Source organism: Anopheles darlingi, chromosome 2 (genome assembly GCF_943734745.1).
Source record: "Anopheles darlingi chromosome 2, idAnoDarlMG_H_01, whole genome shotgun sequence".
Lineage (NCBI taxonomy): Eukaryota > Metazoa > Arthropoda > Insecta > Diptera > Culicidae > Anopheles > Anopheles darlingi.
The window spans coordinates 7,215,001-7,230,000 of record NC_064874.1 but is presented as its reverse complement, the minus strand read 5'-3'; the positions used below and the strand labels follow the sequence as shown (position 1 = coordinate 7,230,000).

Sequence of the window (15,000 nt, the reverse complement as noted above, 5' to 3'; positions counted from 1 at the left end):
GCACGAGTGTCGATGTTGTGTCCGGCTTCAGAACCCATGCCCATGTGTGCCCAGCCGAATTCGCGGAACTGAAAGCCGGACGGGTCTCCTACCAAATCGAATAATTTATTAGAGAAATTGTTAATCAAATGTGATATATCTTTACGTTGAATACTAAAATACTACCGACGACACATAGATACGCACGTTATACCGTACGCTTTCTGTACTTTAACGGCGAAAGTGTACTGCACACGTGACACACAACAGCTTATAGATTGTAAAGCCATTGTTAAGAATACACTTCTCTTAACACAGACAACCGATAAGTCGTAGGATTAGGTACACCATTGCACGAGTGTGTAGGGTCAAGTGTAAATAGCATCCAAGTAAATAGCATGGGACTGAGCACAGCACAGTGAGTTCCTGTGAGCGTGTTCTCTAGATGAATTCAAAACAAATGGGAAACAGATCCGGTTTCATTAGATAGTGGAATTTCCCAGCCCAGAACCCTGTACATCCGGTTTGTCCGCCTCCTCTCATCTGTATTAAGAACAGCGCATCCTTTTCACCATCAGCATCAGCATTAGGTACTGTGATCACAAGGCACAGGATGGAATGCTAAACATGAAAAATCAAAACGGTAACCAGATGGCGCGAGAATAGGAGAATGTATGTATTAATGTTTTAAACAATTGGCGATAGCGAAGGTTTCCCAAGGTTATTGATGCGATAGGTAGACATAGGGAGCGGCTGTCACAATAACCTGCAAGTAGGGTAAGGATAATGGCCGCGGTGCTTTTGTGAAAGAAAAAGAAATGATACTAACAAACCAGAACACGCGTGAAGTGATTTGTATTCTACTCAGAAATAGATAGATAATCAATTTACCTTAAGCAGCCTTGACTTTGATTTATTGATTTGATATTTCGATCTTCTTACATTTATTTTTATTATTTCAATACTTGGTTATTACTTATTAGTTATCTAGATAAACTACCGACTATTTGTTGTTTAATACTATTGGCAGCGCATGTAAACGCGGTACATTACTTTACGTGACGTTTTCGCTCATTGAAATTGATCCACAGCCCATCACGCGCCTCCAGCGAGTCGGGTGATTCGATCAATTTAAGTGGTTCTTCCGTCCGATCGCCGGGAGTCACTTTGAACTGTACTAGGAGTGCCACCAGCGTCATCTTTACTACCATCCTTACAAATTCTTGTCCCACGCAACCGCGTCCAATACCGAAGGGAATGTACATTTGTTCGCTGGTCGCTATTTTCGCAGTTGCAGTTTCACCACTTCCTTCCAGAAACCGGCCAGGATCGAAACGGTTCGGTTCGGGAAAATACTCAGGATTCCGGTGCAGTGACCACACGGACACGTATAGCTTATCACCAACCCTCATTGGTATGGCAGGTCGTTCGCCATCCGCCGAAGCCGCTACCAGGTACGGTTTGGTGCATTCGCGCACCAGCAATGGTGTAGGAGGCCACTTTCGAAGCGTTTCCTGGACAACAGCATCGAGCAATGGCAGCGAACGAAGTGAATTGTATCCCGCCTTAGCCGGTACACGTTCCAGCTCTCGCTGCAACGCAGACTGTAACGCGTCGTCCCGCGCCAGCTCGTACAGTGCAAAGGAAAGTAATGTTACAGCCGATTCGAATCCTTTCGTAAAGAAGGTCACACACTGGGCGGTAAGCTGCTCATCACTAAGTCGATTATCCGTTTCTTTCACGTTTCTATCGCTTAGCAACCGAGCAACCGTGTTGGTTTTGAGATCGCCGTCCGCGTTCTGTGCTGAAATTGCTTGTTTGAACTGTTTAAGAAGGATTTCGATGTCTTGCTGTTCCATCAACTGTACGCCAGCCGCACGCATCAGTCCGGGCATTAGATAGAAAGCCATCGTTTTAATGGTCTGCACCGGGTTGGTTCCATACGCCAAACTGTTAGCTACGCTCAAGAAGCTATCATCGTTGCTGAGGTCAGTTGTATCGAACGTGTTCAACTGTTTGCCGAAGGTACAGCCAGCGTGCACGTTCATGATGTGCTTGCGAAAGACGCTCTTCAATTCCAGCTGCTCGTTACCGCGGGACACGATGAACTCGATCAACTGTGTGCAACAGTTCTCTATAGTTCCTGTGAGCCCTTCGAGATTGGATGTCGTTTTCAAGACGGGCGACAAAACCGCTAACAGATTGGTCGCTTCCTTCGTGTTCTTCACAAGATGTAGCTGACTGCCGAGGAACCGATCCTTGTCGGCATCGAGAAAGTAGCCGTAGCTTTCGAAGTGCCCTGCACTCCCGTTCTGCGGCAGGACACGCCTAATGATGGCCGGATCGCGCACATAGATCGCCGGCGACATGTAGCTGTAGAATCCAAAAATGCTGAAAAACGGAATTGAGTTCATCAGTATACACGTCGTCGAGTGGCCGGCGTCGAAGGCGTTTTCCATTACTCGGATTGGGCAAACTTCACGGAAAGTTCCTGGATCTTTTGCACCGTCGTCAGCTTACCGCTGAGCACGTCGCTAAGGTTACCGTACAGCAGGTGGGGCTTTTCATGTACGATACCCAACCGACGAAAGTAGGCCAGATGGCGGGTAAGCAGTTTGTAGGTGAAAAAGCCCACCAGCATCACGAGGATGAAGGTGAACCAGTAAAGGTCTGCTTGGTCCATTTTCGAATTTACGGTTCCCGATTCCACAGGTAAAAAACTGTTCAACTCCTTCTCCGGTGAAACTCCGCTGATCAGCTGATGCCGCCGCCGGAATTGTGCAAACCAGAGAAACGTCAAGGCATGTTGCGAGGGGCGCAACCTTATATGGCCATAATTCAAATTAAAGTGCCTGCGTCTTTACAGTGGACCCCTTATTAGGCTTTATTGAACTTACTAACGAATTACTATGTTACAGAGAATTTACTACTACTTACGGTAGGTAAACGGACTCAGGATGTTTTACCGAACCAGTTCGAGAACAGTTGATGGAATTCACTCGATGCCTTTCGCATGAAGCTAACGACCGTCCGGATAACGTAGGCTCCGGGTCTGCTACCATCACCCACATCTTCACCTTCGTGTGCTTCGGCTGTGGCTGCATGATGATCCTCTTCGTTACCACTCTGTGCCGTACTGGCCCGAGGCACCAACGGTAACAGTTCCGGTTCGACGTAATTCTCACGCGACTCAATCGATGGAACCTCCTTCCGTTGGATCATGTTCGAACGTTCCCGGGACTCCCAGGACTGTGGGATGTGGAGCAGCACGTTACGCTTGACGCGCTCCGCCGGTTCAGCATCCTCCTGGTCCGTCGGTTTGTCGATCCGTTCGCTCGCATCGTTCTCGTCCGGACCGAGCTCTTCGATCGCTTCGAGTAGCAGATCGAACATTTCCGCAAACTTTTGCTGCAGCTTGGCGTTCGTGCGGAAGAAATCCTCCAACCGTTCAATGTCCTGTTCCACCTCGGCTTCATCGATGGGTCCTGAGTCATCTACATTGGAGCGTTTGAAGCGTGGCCTCACTTCCGTCACTTCGGCCGACGCGGACCCCTCGGACTCCAGTGACCAGCTGTCCTGAAGACGCAGCAAATCCTGACGCTCCTCGCTGGTTTGTGGTGCCGGAGTGTAAAGCAGGATTGGTGGTTCCGACGTTACCGGTGGTGCTTGGGCCCGTATCGCGACAGGTTCCCGTGATTCTTCTCCCACCAGTTCCTCCGTCTCCGGTTCCAGATGATTCGATGAAACTGTTCCGTGGCCGCGACCTACTCCCTGCTGCTGCTGCTGCTGCAGCTTCTGCTCGTCTTCTATACTTTCACTCTCCTTCTCGGCTTCCCCTTCGCTGTCGTTGCTACGATTCGGCTTCTTCGGGGCTATGCTTGCATGGATCTCGCCATTATTTAAGGTGGATGCTTCGGTAGCCCTATCCGCTTCCTCATCTCGTACTCTCGAACTGTCTTTCACGATGCTCATGTACCGATCGATGCGCCTCGATTCTGCTCCGGACATGCCACGGTTATCGCGCTGCCGCTGGTGCTGACGACACCGGTGTTCGCATTCATCTTCTTCTGCATTATCCTCTTCCGGGTTGGTGTAACGACGGAAGTCACGTTGGCTCACGCTAATCCTACGTCTCGGTCCGACTGCACGATGCCGTAAGGGTCTGGATGGGGTCGATCGCAACCCAAACATTCCCAACCGTTCGACTGCAATTTTCTCCTCCAAATCCTCTGCCTCGTCGTGCTGCTGCTGCTGCTGCTCCTCTTCATTCTCCTCTTCCGTAACATAATCGACACCATCTTCACCATTGGGCGCCTTTGATATCACAAGATGAACGTCACCGAGCGGAAAACCTGACCGATGGCCTGTTGCTGCTGTTCCGGCGCTCTCATCGCTACCTTCACCAAACATCGGTGGCTCGTTGACTGCTTCCGCTAACGAGGATCGCTTGGTTTTCGGACTAGCCACTCTCGTCATCGGCATGCGCTTCACAATTCGTCGTTGATGGTGCATCTGTAGATGGCCTCCTCGTTTCGGTCGCTCACGCATCGATTCCCTCAGCGGGTACTTCATCTTGCGCAGGTTTCGCTTCTCCGATCGCTTCTCCTTCAGCCGAAGACGCCGCTGTTGACGCTTGTAGGCCTGCGTTTGGCGGGCACTACGCCTCTGCCCTTTGCGGCCTGGTGTCTCATCGAGTTGCTCTGTAGCCACCTTCTCCGCTGCTGCTGAATCCTCTGCTTTCGCTCCTTGTGGACCATGGCCGTTCGCGATTGCAACGCTTTGTGACGTGCCAGGGAAACGAAGAGGAAATCGCTTCTTATGCACCTTCGGGGTTTCTACTTCTCCTACCGCCCACCGCTTTCGCCGTTGCAGTGCCTCCAAGGGCACATTTTCGACGATATCACCAATCAAATCCTGCAGCAGGGCATCGGCCGAAGTGCGATCGTGATGATCTTCGAGTGAGGCTTCCCGGTATCTGCGCGATTGTTGTTCCTTCTTGTACCTCGCGGACGGGATATCGTGGTGACATTCGCGCACCTGCACACCAGGCAGTACCGCATATAGGATCGATTCGGGTGGCACGTAGAAACTGGATCCATTCCGGAACGATGTTGTGGCGTAGACAGGATGCAACCGTACCGGTGTACCATCGCTATCCTCCTGTGGGGTCCTATTGTTTATCATCGGCTGGCCGTGCTGCACGTTGATGAGGTACAGTTCAACCGGCGTGGAACCGGCACGTGTCTGGGACAACCTCAGTGTAACGTTGCTGGCTTCCAGTGCATCCTCATTCACGATGAATACCGTGAGAGCTCCGGTTGCGTTGCGGCTACGGCCACAGTACGCATACAGGGACGTCTGATCAGTTGCCGCTTGCTTGGATGTCTGCACGGAGAACACCTTTCGGCCAATCGTACGCTTGTGCAGCAGAGCAATCAAATAGGATAGCGTTGGCTTGCGGATGTCGTCCCGGTGAAGTGGCTTGAACACTACATTGACACCTCCACGTGCTGCCTCACCCAGAGTGCGAGCATACGCTAATCCTTCTCTCAGACAGGTATTAGAGCAACTGGGACTGCTGAGATCACTGTTTCCTGTCTTGCGTTTACTGTCGGATTCCTCGTCGATCAAATCGAGCCAAATCGGTGCTCGGCGCTGCCCCGAAAGACCACGCACACGGATATCGCGTAGCAGCGAGGTGGCGTTCCAAGCAGCACCGTCATCACTATTTAGTGTGCAGCTGTGTTAAGAACAGAAGGAGCATATTAGAGACGAGCCTTGTGTACATAGGATTCGGCAAGCGCTTACCTAGCAATGGTTACTGCGTCGACAAGTGTTTCAAGTTGTGCGTTGAAGTACTGGGCATCTTCCAGTGGCATCGACCGGACGTTCAGTTCACTAGCCACCACATCCCACTGCTGGTTTTGCTTCGCGAACGCCTGCACCATTGTCCGGAATGTGCGCAGATCCTCGACATACCTGGCACCATCCGTGATATCACCTGCAGTAGGAAAACCGTAGAAACCGGATCAGGTCATGTTGCAAGAGTACTGTACGTTAACCTCCACCATTCCCTTGCCTACCATTTCCGAGCTGCCACTTGCACTCGTTGATTCCCAGGCTGCTAGCGGCGGACAGAATCCGCAGCGCGTTCTTTGGCTTCCATCCCGGTGCACCTGTACCGTTCACGGGGTAGTCGAGCACGAAGATCGGCGAGAGGCCAGCACGCTGGGCCCATTCGTAGAACGCTTTCCAGGCGCTAGTCGTGATGTGTACCAGCCCATCGGTCTCGGGACCACCGATCACGCTCTGACCGCGGGTTGTTTGCAGATACAGCTGGCTAGAGTCGGCCACTACCTTCAGATAGGTTTGGCCAAGGGCTTTGGCCATCAGGAAGCTCGATTCGGTGATTGGGTTGTCGAGGCCATCGAAGATGTCCTGCGGTTTGGCGTAGAACCCGATGAACTCACTGTCCAGCACATTCACTGGTCGCTTCGTGTTGATGGTGACACTGAATTTTTGCACCAACCGCACATCGTTCCCGATAGCGGCACTAGGATGAGGTCCTTCCTCTTCAGCGATAACTTGCGACGACAGTAGCAGGAGCAGTAAACTGGCCAACAGCCCCCAGCGATGGCCGATTTTAACAGTAAGTGTTTCGTTCATTGCGCGACCTGTGTCGTGTTCCCGTGTTGAGCGCAATCCTACAACTGACCCTATCACTGCACCATACCTCAACGGGTAACCTCACCTGGGCCGGTTTCTTCAGAAAGACAATATACGCCATGGTGACCTCGCCGATCCGCCGTTCTTATTGTTAAGGTTTTGTTTTCCTCTACATTTGCAGTTCTCGCCAAAACGGTTGTTCTTCCTCGTTCCTCGCTAGGCGGGCACTGGTCGGTTAGCTGAAGCGACGCGTTGCCCGACGTTGCAGTGGTCAGCAAATAACTCTACTGGTCGGGCCCTGGCGCTCTTGGATTCGATGAATCATCAGGAATCATACTGTGCGCCCCGGTAACGCGAAAGTGCGAACGTCTGCTGCCCTCGTCTTCTGTCGCCGTAAAGTACTTCAATGTTGGTGAACAGTGGAAATGTTTTCCAACCACCAAGTTGTAACACCTATACTGTGGTAGCGGTTGATATCGGGGAGCATGGACATCGCAAAAAGTTATGTTAGGTAATCTGAATCGCACCGCGACTGTAAATTCGGCAGCGAAACGCACAGCTCAACTGTTTGCTCGTCATTGTTAGTATACACCTGAAGAGAGGAACATTCTGCTGACTGCTGACCGATGCGTGCGCTTAACGGTAAAAGGGAAATTGCTTGCTGTACCAGCCTAGAAGCCACTATCATTCTGTGACATGTAGGATTCTGTGATATGTAGGATAATTTACACAAAACTATTCGAATGTATGGGATTTCACATTTTAATTCCTTTAATTCCAATAACTTACTATAGCTTGCTTATTACTACATCATCGTCATCCATGTCGGTTGTCCAGCAATTTAAAACCTACTACTTGCTGTGTTAATCTAGGAAACTCAAGAATCGTCTTCGCTCCCACGCTCGCGACATGCAAATCACGCGGTAATCGTTCTTAATCAAATAGAACGAGGGTTTCAAAGATACTCATCTGGGGTTTACTTTTTCCCAAAAACCGTACTACCAATTTCTCACACAACGCTCAAGCTTATAAATTTAAATTTTTAAGCTCTGGACACGTGATCTCCGGACGGTTTTAAATCGACGAAACGCTGGAGTACATCGATTTTCTTCCATGGCAAATTTTGACTCGTCTTCCAAAAATCGATGAGAAGAGGGCTGAAGGCTGCCACACATAGCATGCGTAACTTGCAGCAGATGCGGCAGTTGCGTCGATAATTCCCATCAAAATGACAGATGGCTGCAGCTGCCACAAGTAACGCATGCTATGTGTGGGAGGCTTGATGTTCATTAATTAAGCCGAATCTCCTAGTTTACCTCTTTTACTGGGTCTTTACATTTTTTTGGGATCTTTACAATTAAGTTGAGGGTGGTTTACGATATTAATCATGTTGCTCTTTCGGCGGGCCTTAGTGATAGTGTTCACAGTAGCAATAACGGGCGGGTACTACGCGCGGGCGGAGAAAGCGTCCGATAAGTACACCAAAAAGGCAAACGTTTTGCCCGACTCGGAGATCTATGATCCGGACTTTCGCAACATCCAGCGGCCTTTCCGGATGGCAAAGTTGAATCTGGTTTGGACGAAAGCTCAACAGGTTAGTACCTTCTGCATTCGATTCCTCGTCCTTCTATGACCGATAATGACCGAATTTGTTTTCCCTTCTTGTAGCGGCTGACCGAACCGAAACTCAAATCGATCTACACCGAGCTGAAGCTGCACGATAAGGAAGAGATCACGTACAAGCAGCTCAAGGAGAAGGACAAAGATGGGCTTAAGGAGGCGCAGCTGCGGGATAAGCTAGTACGAATCATGAGCACCTACGGATTGCTGGAACACTTTGACGACACCCAGGATCCAGAAAAGTACAAGCACCACAAGGCGAACGGTGGCGGTGTAGGCAAGGATGCGTACAGGAACAAGAGCTTGTTTAAGGACAAGAAGCTGAACAAACTGTGGGACAAGGCGGAAGGGGCCGGCTTCACGAAGGAGGAGCTCGATGCGCTGCGGGAAGAGTTCGACCATCATCAGACGAAGATTGACGTTTACTATAATCTGCTCGAACAGTTAGGGGACACGGACAATCAGCCCGACGATGGGGCTCACCAGAACGCGATCAACGACGATGAACATGACCGGTACAACGAGATTGACCGTGCCGAAGAGCCAGAACCACAGGGCATCAACAAGCAACATGCGCACCTGCACAAATCTAATCAACTGCGCGAAAAGCACCGCGAAATCCGGGATAACTTTGATCGCTTGGAGCGCATCGCCGCGCAAGGACCGAAGAGCCAGGATTTCGTGGAACCGAAGGTACAGGGTTTGTGGCGAGTCGCGCTAGCCAGTGAGTTTAGTGCGGATGAGTTGGCCTCGTTAAAGGTGGAGCTGCTGCACTACGAAAGCCGGTTGCTCAAGCTGCGCCACATGCACGCCGAGCATGCACTCAGCCTCGAGAAGCACAAGCAAACCGATGCCAAGGCGGACACGCACAAGATGATGGAGGACAACATCAAGAAGCAGACGCGCAAGGTGGAGAAGATACAGGAGGAGGTCGAGCGACGAATTTTCAAACACTCCGAACTTTGAGCAACTGGTATGCGGCGCTATGATAAAAAAGCCATTTTAGGAACAAACCTTTTTTCTAAATAAAGAATGAATGTCGAGCCTCGCGACATTGCAAGAGAAATGTGTAATTACTATTTTTTATGTGTCGAAACAGATTCTTCTTTATACAAGACTTACCTATGAACGTACAATTAAGCACTAACGCTACTATGATGGGAAGAAGTACGCAGCATAGTAATCATGCATGGCGGTGGCAGTCATGCAGTCAAGCATACCCCGTTTGATTGCAACAGCCTATCTTGTGCAACGTTTTCTATGAAGTAACACCAGAATACTCACCTCTGCACAGCAGTGACGATACTTAGCCTCCTTTTTGCCAGCCCATTAAACCACAAACATCCAACCGATACAACAGAACACAGCGGAGCTTTTCTTTTCATCTGCTTCATTACTTATAATATTCCTTTTTCAGTTTTCATATTGGGTAGGCTCCAAATATAATATATAATTTATAGAATATGTTATAATAATAATAATTAATTATTCAATAATCAGTAATCTTGTATCATTGTAAGTGTTGCTTTGCGTTCTCGCCCACCACTAGAGCTGCTACCTTTCCTTTCCATTTATCTTTCAGATGTTTTCCAACAGGCGCGCACCTAGTGTGTTTAACATGTGAGTGGTACAGTATTTTTCGAAAAGCCATCCCCGTCCCATCTTTCGGTTGTGGGGGAGTTAGATGTCAGTGCGTGAAGTCTATGAACTACTGCATTACACGGCACGCGACGACAACACAGTAGCAGGCAGACGTTATCAGTGCACCACTACTTTTACCTTATAATGCTTTCTTACTACGAACGAATGGTACATCTCCATTCTTCTCATTGACTTCATTGTTTCTACAACATTTTTCCAGCTGTAGAATGATGCTTGGCAGCCTTATGCGGGCAGCTTTTCCGTACATTTCGTTTTGCGTATTTTCGTCATTTCTCATTTTTCAATCTACCATCACCGGTAACAAGCAGCAGCAGCAGAGAGGTTCGGATCGTATTCGGTGTTGAATATCAATCACGTGTGATCTGTTGTAAGCTGGGCTTTCATTTGCTACTATTTGAAATGACCGCAAACTTTCAACAAATCAGTCACATTTACACCTTAGCAAACCACCTCCCTTCTGCTTTCCTTCTCTACAGAAATCAAGTATAGACCCAGCTAGTAACAGTAGTTCAGCGACACAACGACTTTCACCACAAACCACTAGCGTCGAGTTTCTACAATGATAAGCTGATTGGCCTCGTCTGGTCTACAAAGCGGCGGCCAGAGACACTTCTATTTTAGTTGCTAATTTTTTGTTATAATGGTCGTGTTTTCTCACATCGACGTATCGGAGTGTGTCATTACTACTACAAGTAATAGCAAATCAGCTGCTAAGCTCTCCTCTACAAGCCCTTTACTAAAAGGCGCATATGACAGCGGTATTAAACGTGATTGCGAAGCTAATTCTGAATTTTCACTATTATTACTAGAGCCTGCCGTTCGGTGTTTATGTTACAACCCTTCTCTCCCCTCTGTTGCGCGCGCGCGCCTCTCGAGAGTACAGGCGTAGGTGTGTATTCATAATTTTGGCTTGTTCATTCTCTGAGCAAAAAAAAAAACTGTGGGTCTCCGGTAACAGCAGCATTCGGCACAATTGCGTCAATGGTGGTTGTTATAGGTATAGACCACAGGAGGATGTTCGGTCCTGCTGTTTTGAGAACAGAATTTGAATCAGTGAGTCTCTCTCGCGCCGTCTTTGTTGGATGATCCGTATGAAGGCTTTTGTGATAGCGGGAACTGACTGTGACGGAATAGTGCGGGATGTCTCATTCTCTAGTCCAAGCAGCGATGGTAGCTTATATCCCCCCTAATTCCTCTTTGTCTGGTTGTTCTGAACCTAACCACTGTGACGCTTAGCCAGATCCGATATAGCACAATCTTATAAATGAAAGTCGGTCTCCGGTAAGTGGAATTGTAAAAAAGCAAATATTAAAGCACTCATCAAAAGCACAGGTTTTGCTTGGCATCTCTCAAATATGCTCTGCTCTTTCTCTGCTTGCGAATTTTCGGTGAAAGTCACTCACCCCAAACGAGCGAAAATAAAAGAAAGTAGCAAAATAGTGTTAATCTTTTACCATACGATGGTTGTGTGTATTCATCAGTATTATCCTTAACCCAAAGAGACGTGCACAGAGTGGCGTGTTTGTGTCTTTTCTCCCTTCCCTCTTCCCAAAACTTTTTGCTTCTCCGCATGTTTTCCTTTATATGATTTGAACGCAAATTAAGTTCCGCGTCTCTTGCGATCGACGATTAATTGTGAGTAATTATGGGGTAGCGCGCACTCGAGCGATGATGAAATCCAAACCAGAAGGGGCCGGCTGTTTTCTGCTCTTCTTTACTTCTTCCTTTTCTTTTTCTGCTGCTGCTGCTATTTCAATGCTTCCAATAGAAGCTTTACCTGCTAAGAATGCGAGGGACCGCGTGAGGGAGACATTTCTCGCACTACATCATGAAGAAGATCCTGATGAAGTATCCTTCTTTATAGATCCCTTTCCTTCCCTCTATCTCTCTCTCTCTCTCTCTCTCTCTCTCTCTCTCTCTATCTTTAATTCGTCTCTTTTAATCGATCGAACGCCGGATACGAGGTAAGCGAGAACATGAAAATATTTATGTGTGACGACAGTATGGTTGAGAACTCGTAGAACAATGTCGGACAGGAGTACACACGGCACTGGATCAATCAGACGGGCGACGCCCAAAGATGCAGCTCGCAAGTACGCCGGGATGTTGCAGGTATCTGAACTCACGTAATGGTAGCGAGAGTCGCATCAAACTTACCACATTCATCCTCATGTTCATTATCCTTTTTCATCATTCGCGGACTGTTGGATGGAGACCATCGGGTGCTGGATGTTACCGATTGCCCATCAATGACCACCAGTCCACTTTTGTGACCAACCCTACCAACAGGAGGAAGCGAGTAATCGATTAGAATTTGAGAAAAATTAAAAGAATGCAGAGCACTTCGCTCGTGATGCTGCTGCTTATTGCAAGCAGCTTAACACTACCGGCATTAGTAGTTTATACTCACATGCTTCTCATGCTCCCATGGCGGTCGCAGATCACCTGCACCCACCATATCGTTGGAGGGTGCAAACGAGTACTGCATGAAGTTCATGCTCGGTTGGTTAGGACCGCCGGTTCCGCCACCGCCACCGATGTTACCGTGGTAGTCCATCTGCAGCTGCTGTAATAATCCATGTAAATGCGAGTGCGTGTTAATGATGTTAATGGTTCGTTTGGCGTTAATCGAGTACGAATAACTTACCTGGAAGTGATCCGCTAGGTGGATATCCTCCATGTACTGTCGGTTCATGGCGGTAGGAAGAGGGCCGCCGCCGCTACCACTACTAACTCCCGGATTCATCCAGGGCATATGTTGCTGCTGCTGCTGTTGTTGCGACCCACCTACACCGCCACCGCCTAGCAATGGATTGTTCTTGTCCAACAGCCATGGTTGCGTAGCAGCTACCGTTGCAGCAGCAATCGCAGCCGCACCACCATTCATAATGTCGGGACCGTCCAGACCGAGATACGGAGCCATACCAGGTGGATTGTAGATGATGCCGGCACCACCTGCGCCACCGATAGGCGGTAAGCCACTGCCACCCGATCCGCTACCAATACCTCCAGCCATGCCGCCACCCATGTTACCACTGCCACCGTTGCCTCCGTACTTCCATGCTCGCTCGGTACCGATGGCACGCGGGAGCTGCTTACGTACATCCTCCATGGCAGATTGTTGCTGCTGTTGCTGCTGTTGTTGCTGCTGCTGTTGCTGCTGTTGCTGGTGCTGCTGGTGCTGATGTTGTTGCGCAAGAGAACCACTTGCACCGTTCACTGCCGGTTGCTGTTGCTGGGGATTGTTATTGTTCGGTGAGATGTTGGGTGAGTTCCCGAGTCCCATCGCTAGACCATTCTCCATGCCCATAAGGTTGTCCGAACGTTGCTGCAGGTGGCTAAGTTCAGAAGAGAACCAATTGGACGATGCTGCACCACGATGGTGATTACTGGGTGGTGGACCACCATGCTGTTGCTGCTGGTGCTGATGCTGCTGATTGTTGTTGTTAGGACGGCCCGGGGCAAGACTATACGACGTTATGGTAGGGTATTTGCCACCCAAACCCATCGGAGGAGGGGCGTGGAACATATTGACACCCCCTGCTCCACCGGCTGCACCACCACCGTACGGTGGTTGTTGTTGCTGATGCTGATTCGACGGATTCATCTTTCCACCAACCTGCCCTGGATGACCATGGCTTGGTGGGGGCGGTTGTATGACGGATTGGACCCCTGAAAAAGCGGACGCTTTCGGGTTTAGCCTCGATATCGGCGGCATACCACCACCACCACTACCACCAGCATTCGCTCCAGCTCCGAGTCCAAGATGGTGTGACTGATAGGCAGCGACAGCGGCCGCTGCTGCTGCCGACTGCAATGCATCACCTCCCGGTCCCACCATACCACCACCACCAGCGCCGCTACCGAGATTTACCATCGTATCGAACATCATCGGTGGCGGAGGCCGCGAACTACCAACTGGCTGCTGTTGCTGCATACCACCACCCGAATGATCACGTCCACTAGAACCAGCACCGAGATAATCCGGTGGTGGTGGGCGCATCTGCGAGGATAGGTTCATAATGGACCGCTGCAGGGATTGTTGAATCGGATTGTTGCTGGTGTTGTTGTTGTTCTGGTTGCTGGTAACATTATTGTTACCCGCATTCACACCACTTCCACTTCCCATGTGCATCGTTGGTGGGGGCGTCGGCTTGATGATTCCGCCGCTACCGACCACACTACCGCCGTTGTTATTGTCGTTGGGCGATGGATATGGTTGCGATCCCATGACGGACGAGGATACCACCGATGATGATGCCGATGAGTGCGTTGGAAGCTGTTGACCAGCAACGGATACAATCGACTGCGAGGACACCGATGCTACCGATGAAGGCCCTGTGCCAGACAGCACAACCGCACCACCTCCCATAGAGACGGGAACATGGCCAAGTCCCGAAGATCCACCACCAACGCCTCCAGTGCCACCATTACCAGCACTGTTAAGCATGTGCAAAGAAGCGGCCGTCATCAAGGATTGTTGGTGATGGTGCTGCTGCTGCTGTTGCTGATGAGCGGAGAGTTGCTGCATGGAAGGATGGCCACCAGCACCACCACCGTGCTGCTGTTGTGGTATCGTTTGATGCGATAAGGATTGGTGATGCGACTGTTGCTGTTGCTGATGCGACGAAAGCGACGAGGACGGTGGCGAGGTCGCCGTACTTGATGCCTTCGAGCTTACTGGTGACGATATCGAATTGCCACGATATCCAGGTGCTTTCGATGCGTCAACCTATTGAGAAGGAGAACGGTTTACAATATTCATTAGTACACGTTCAACGTTCTATTGAAAACGAGAGGTGCAGTGATCGTTGCTTGAGATTAATTTTTAATCTTAAATTTGCCGGTCGTTTACGACAGACTCCTTGTGAAAAAAAAACATACCTGCAATGTCGGAGCATTTTCCAAGAACGATGGACCACCACTGACCCCAACGCCTCCTACACCGACAGCTGCACTCTGGTGATGATGATGCGGTGGAAGGTGTGGATGGTGGTGGTGATGATGATGCTGTTGCTGATGATGACCGTACATAGGAGGCTTGCTGACATCGGTACCGATCATGCCGGAGCC

General features: G+C 49.7%; 4 protein-coding genes across 11 annotated transcripts in view; 2 read left to right on the top strand and 2 right to left on the bottom strand.

Moving 5' to 3' along the window:
* LOC125951124 (uncharacterized) overlaps window positions 1-841 on the top strand; it is a 7,520-nt gene extending 6,679 nt beyond the window's left edge. Inside the window, exon 6 of the mRNA XM_049679726.1 lies at window positions 1-841. This exon is cut by the window's left edge and continues 315 nt beyond it. The gene's annotated coding sequence lies outside the window, so the exon portion shown is untranslated.
* Window positions 842-874: 33 nt separating this feature from the next.
* On the bottom strand, window positions 875-2,733 carry LOC125951148 (cytochrome P450 9c1-like). Of its 2 annotated transcripts, none has more exons than XM_049679775.1 (2): window positions 2,442-2,733; window positions 875-2,370 (listed from the first exon to the last, which is right to left on the bottom strand). In XM_049679775.1, the coding sequence occupies exons 1-2, from the start codon at window positions 2,660-2,662 to the stop codon at window positions 1,029-1,031; spliced, it is 1,563 nt and encodes a 520-aa protein (XP_049535732.1). In that variant the 5' UTR covers window positions 2,663-2,733; the 3' UTR covers window positions 875-1,028. The 2 variants fall into 2 exon arrangements, with proteins under 2 accessions (XP_049535732.1, XP_049535733.1); XM_049679776.1 differs by having other exon boundaries at window positions 2,500-2,593.
* Window positions 2,734-7,943: 5,210 nt separating this feature from the next.
* Window positions 7,944-9,349, top strand: LOC125951184 (alpha-2-macroglobulin receptor-associated protein). The gene is made up of 2 exons (XM_049679836.1): window positions 7,944-8,239; window positions 8,314-9,349. The coding sequence occupies exons 1-2, from the start codon at window positions 8,033-8,035 to the stop codon at window positions 9,229-9,231; spliced, it is 1,125 nt and encodes a 374-aa protein (XP_049535793.1). The 5' UTR covers window positions 7,944-8,032; the 3' UTR covers window positions 9,232-9,349.
* Window positions 9,350-9,653: 304 nt separating this feature from the next.
* The window catches only part of LOC125951080 (ankyrin repeat and KH domain-containing protein mask), a 27,600-nt gene continuing 22,253 nt past the window's right edge, over window positions 9,654-15,000 (bottom strand). For 6 of the 7 annotated variants that reach the window (XM_049679611.1, XM_049679614.1, XM_049679613.1 and 3 more), the window contains 4 exons: window positions 14,812-15,000; window positions 12,575-14,659; window positions 12,338-12,493; window positions 9,654-12,206 (listed from right to left, as the gene is read on the bottom strand). The exon at window positions 14,812-15,000 is cut by the window's right edge and continues 5,763 nt beyond it. In XM_049679611.1, coding sequence (XP_049535568.1) covers window positions 12,174-12,206; window positions 12,338-12,493; window positions 12,575-14,659; window positions 14,812-15,000 — 2,463 coding nt within the window. In that variant the 3' untranslated portion in view covers window positions 9,654-12,173. The remainder of the gene's footprint in view (window positions 12,207-12,337; window positions 12,494-12,574; window positions 14,660-14,811) is intronic. The other variant, XM_049679612.1, reaches the window with a different exon arrangement.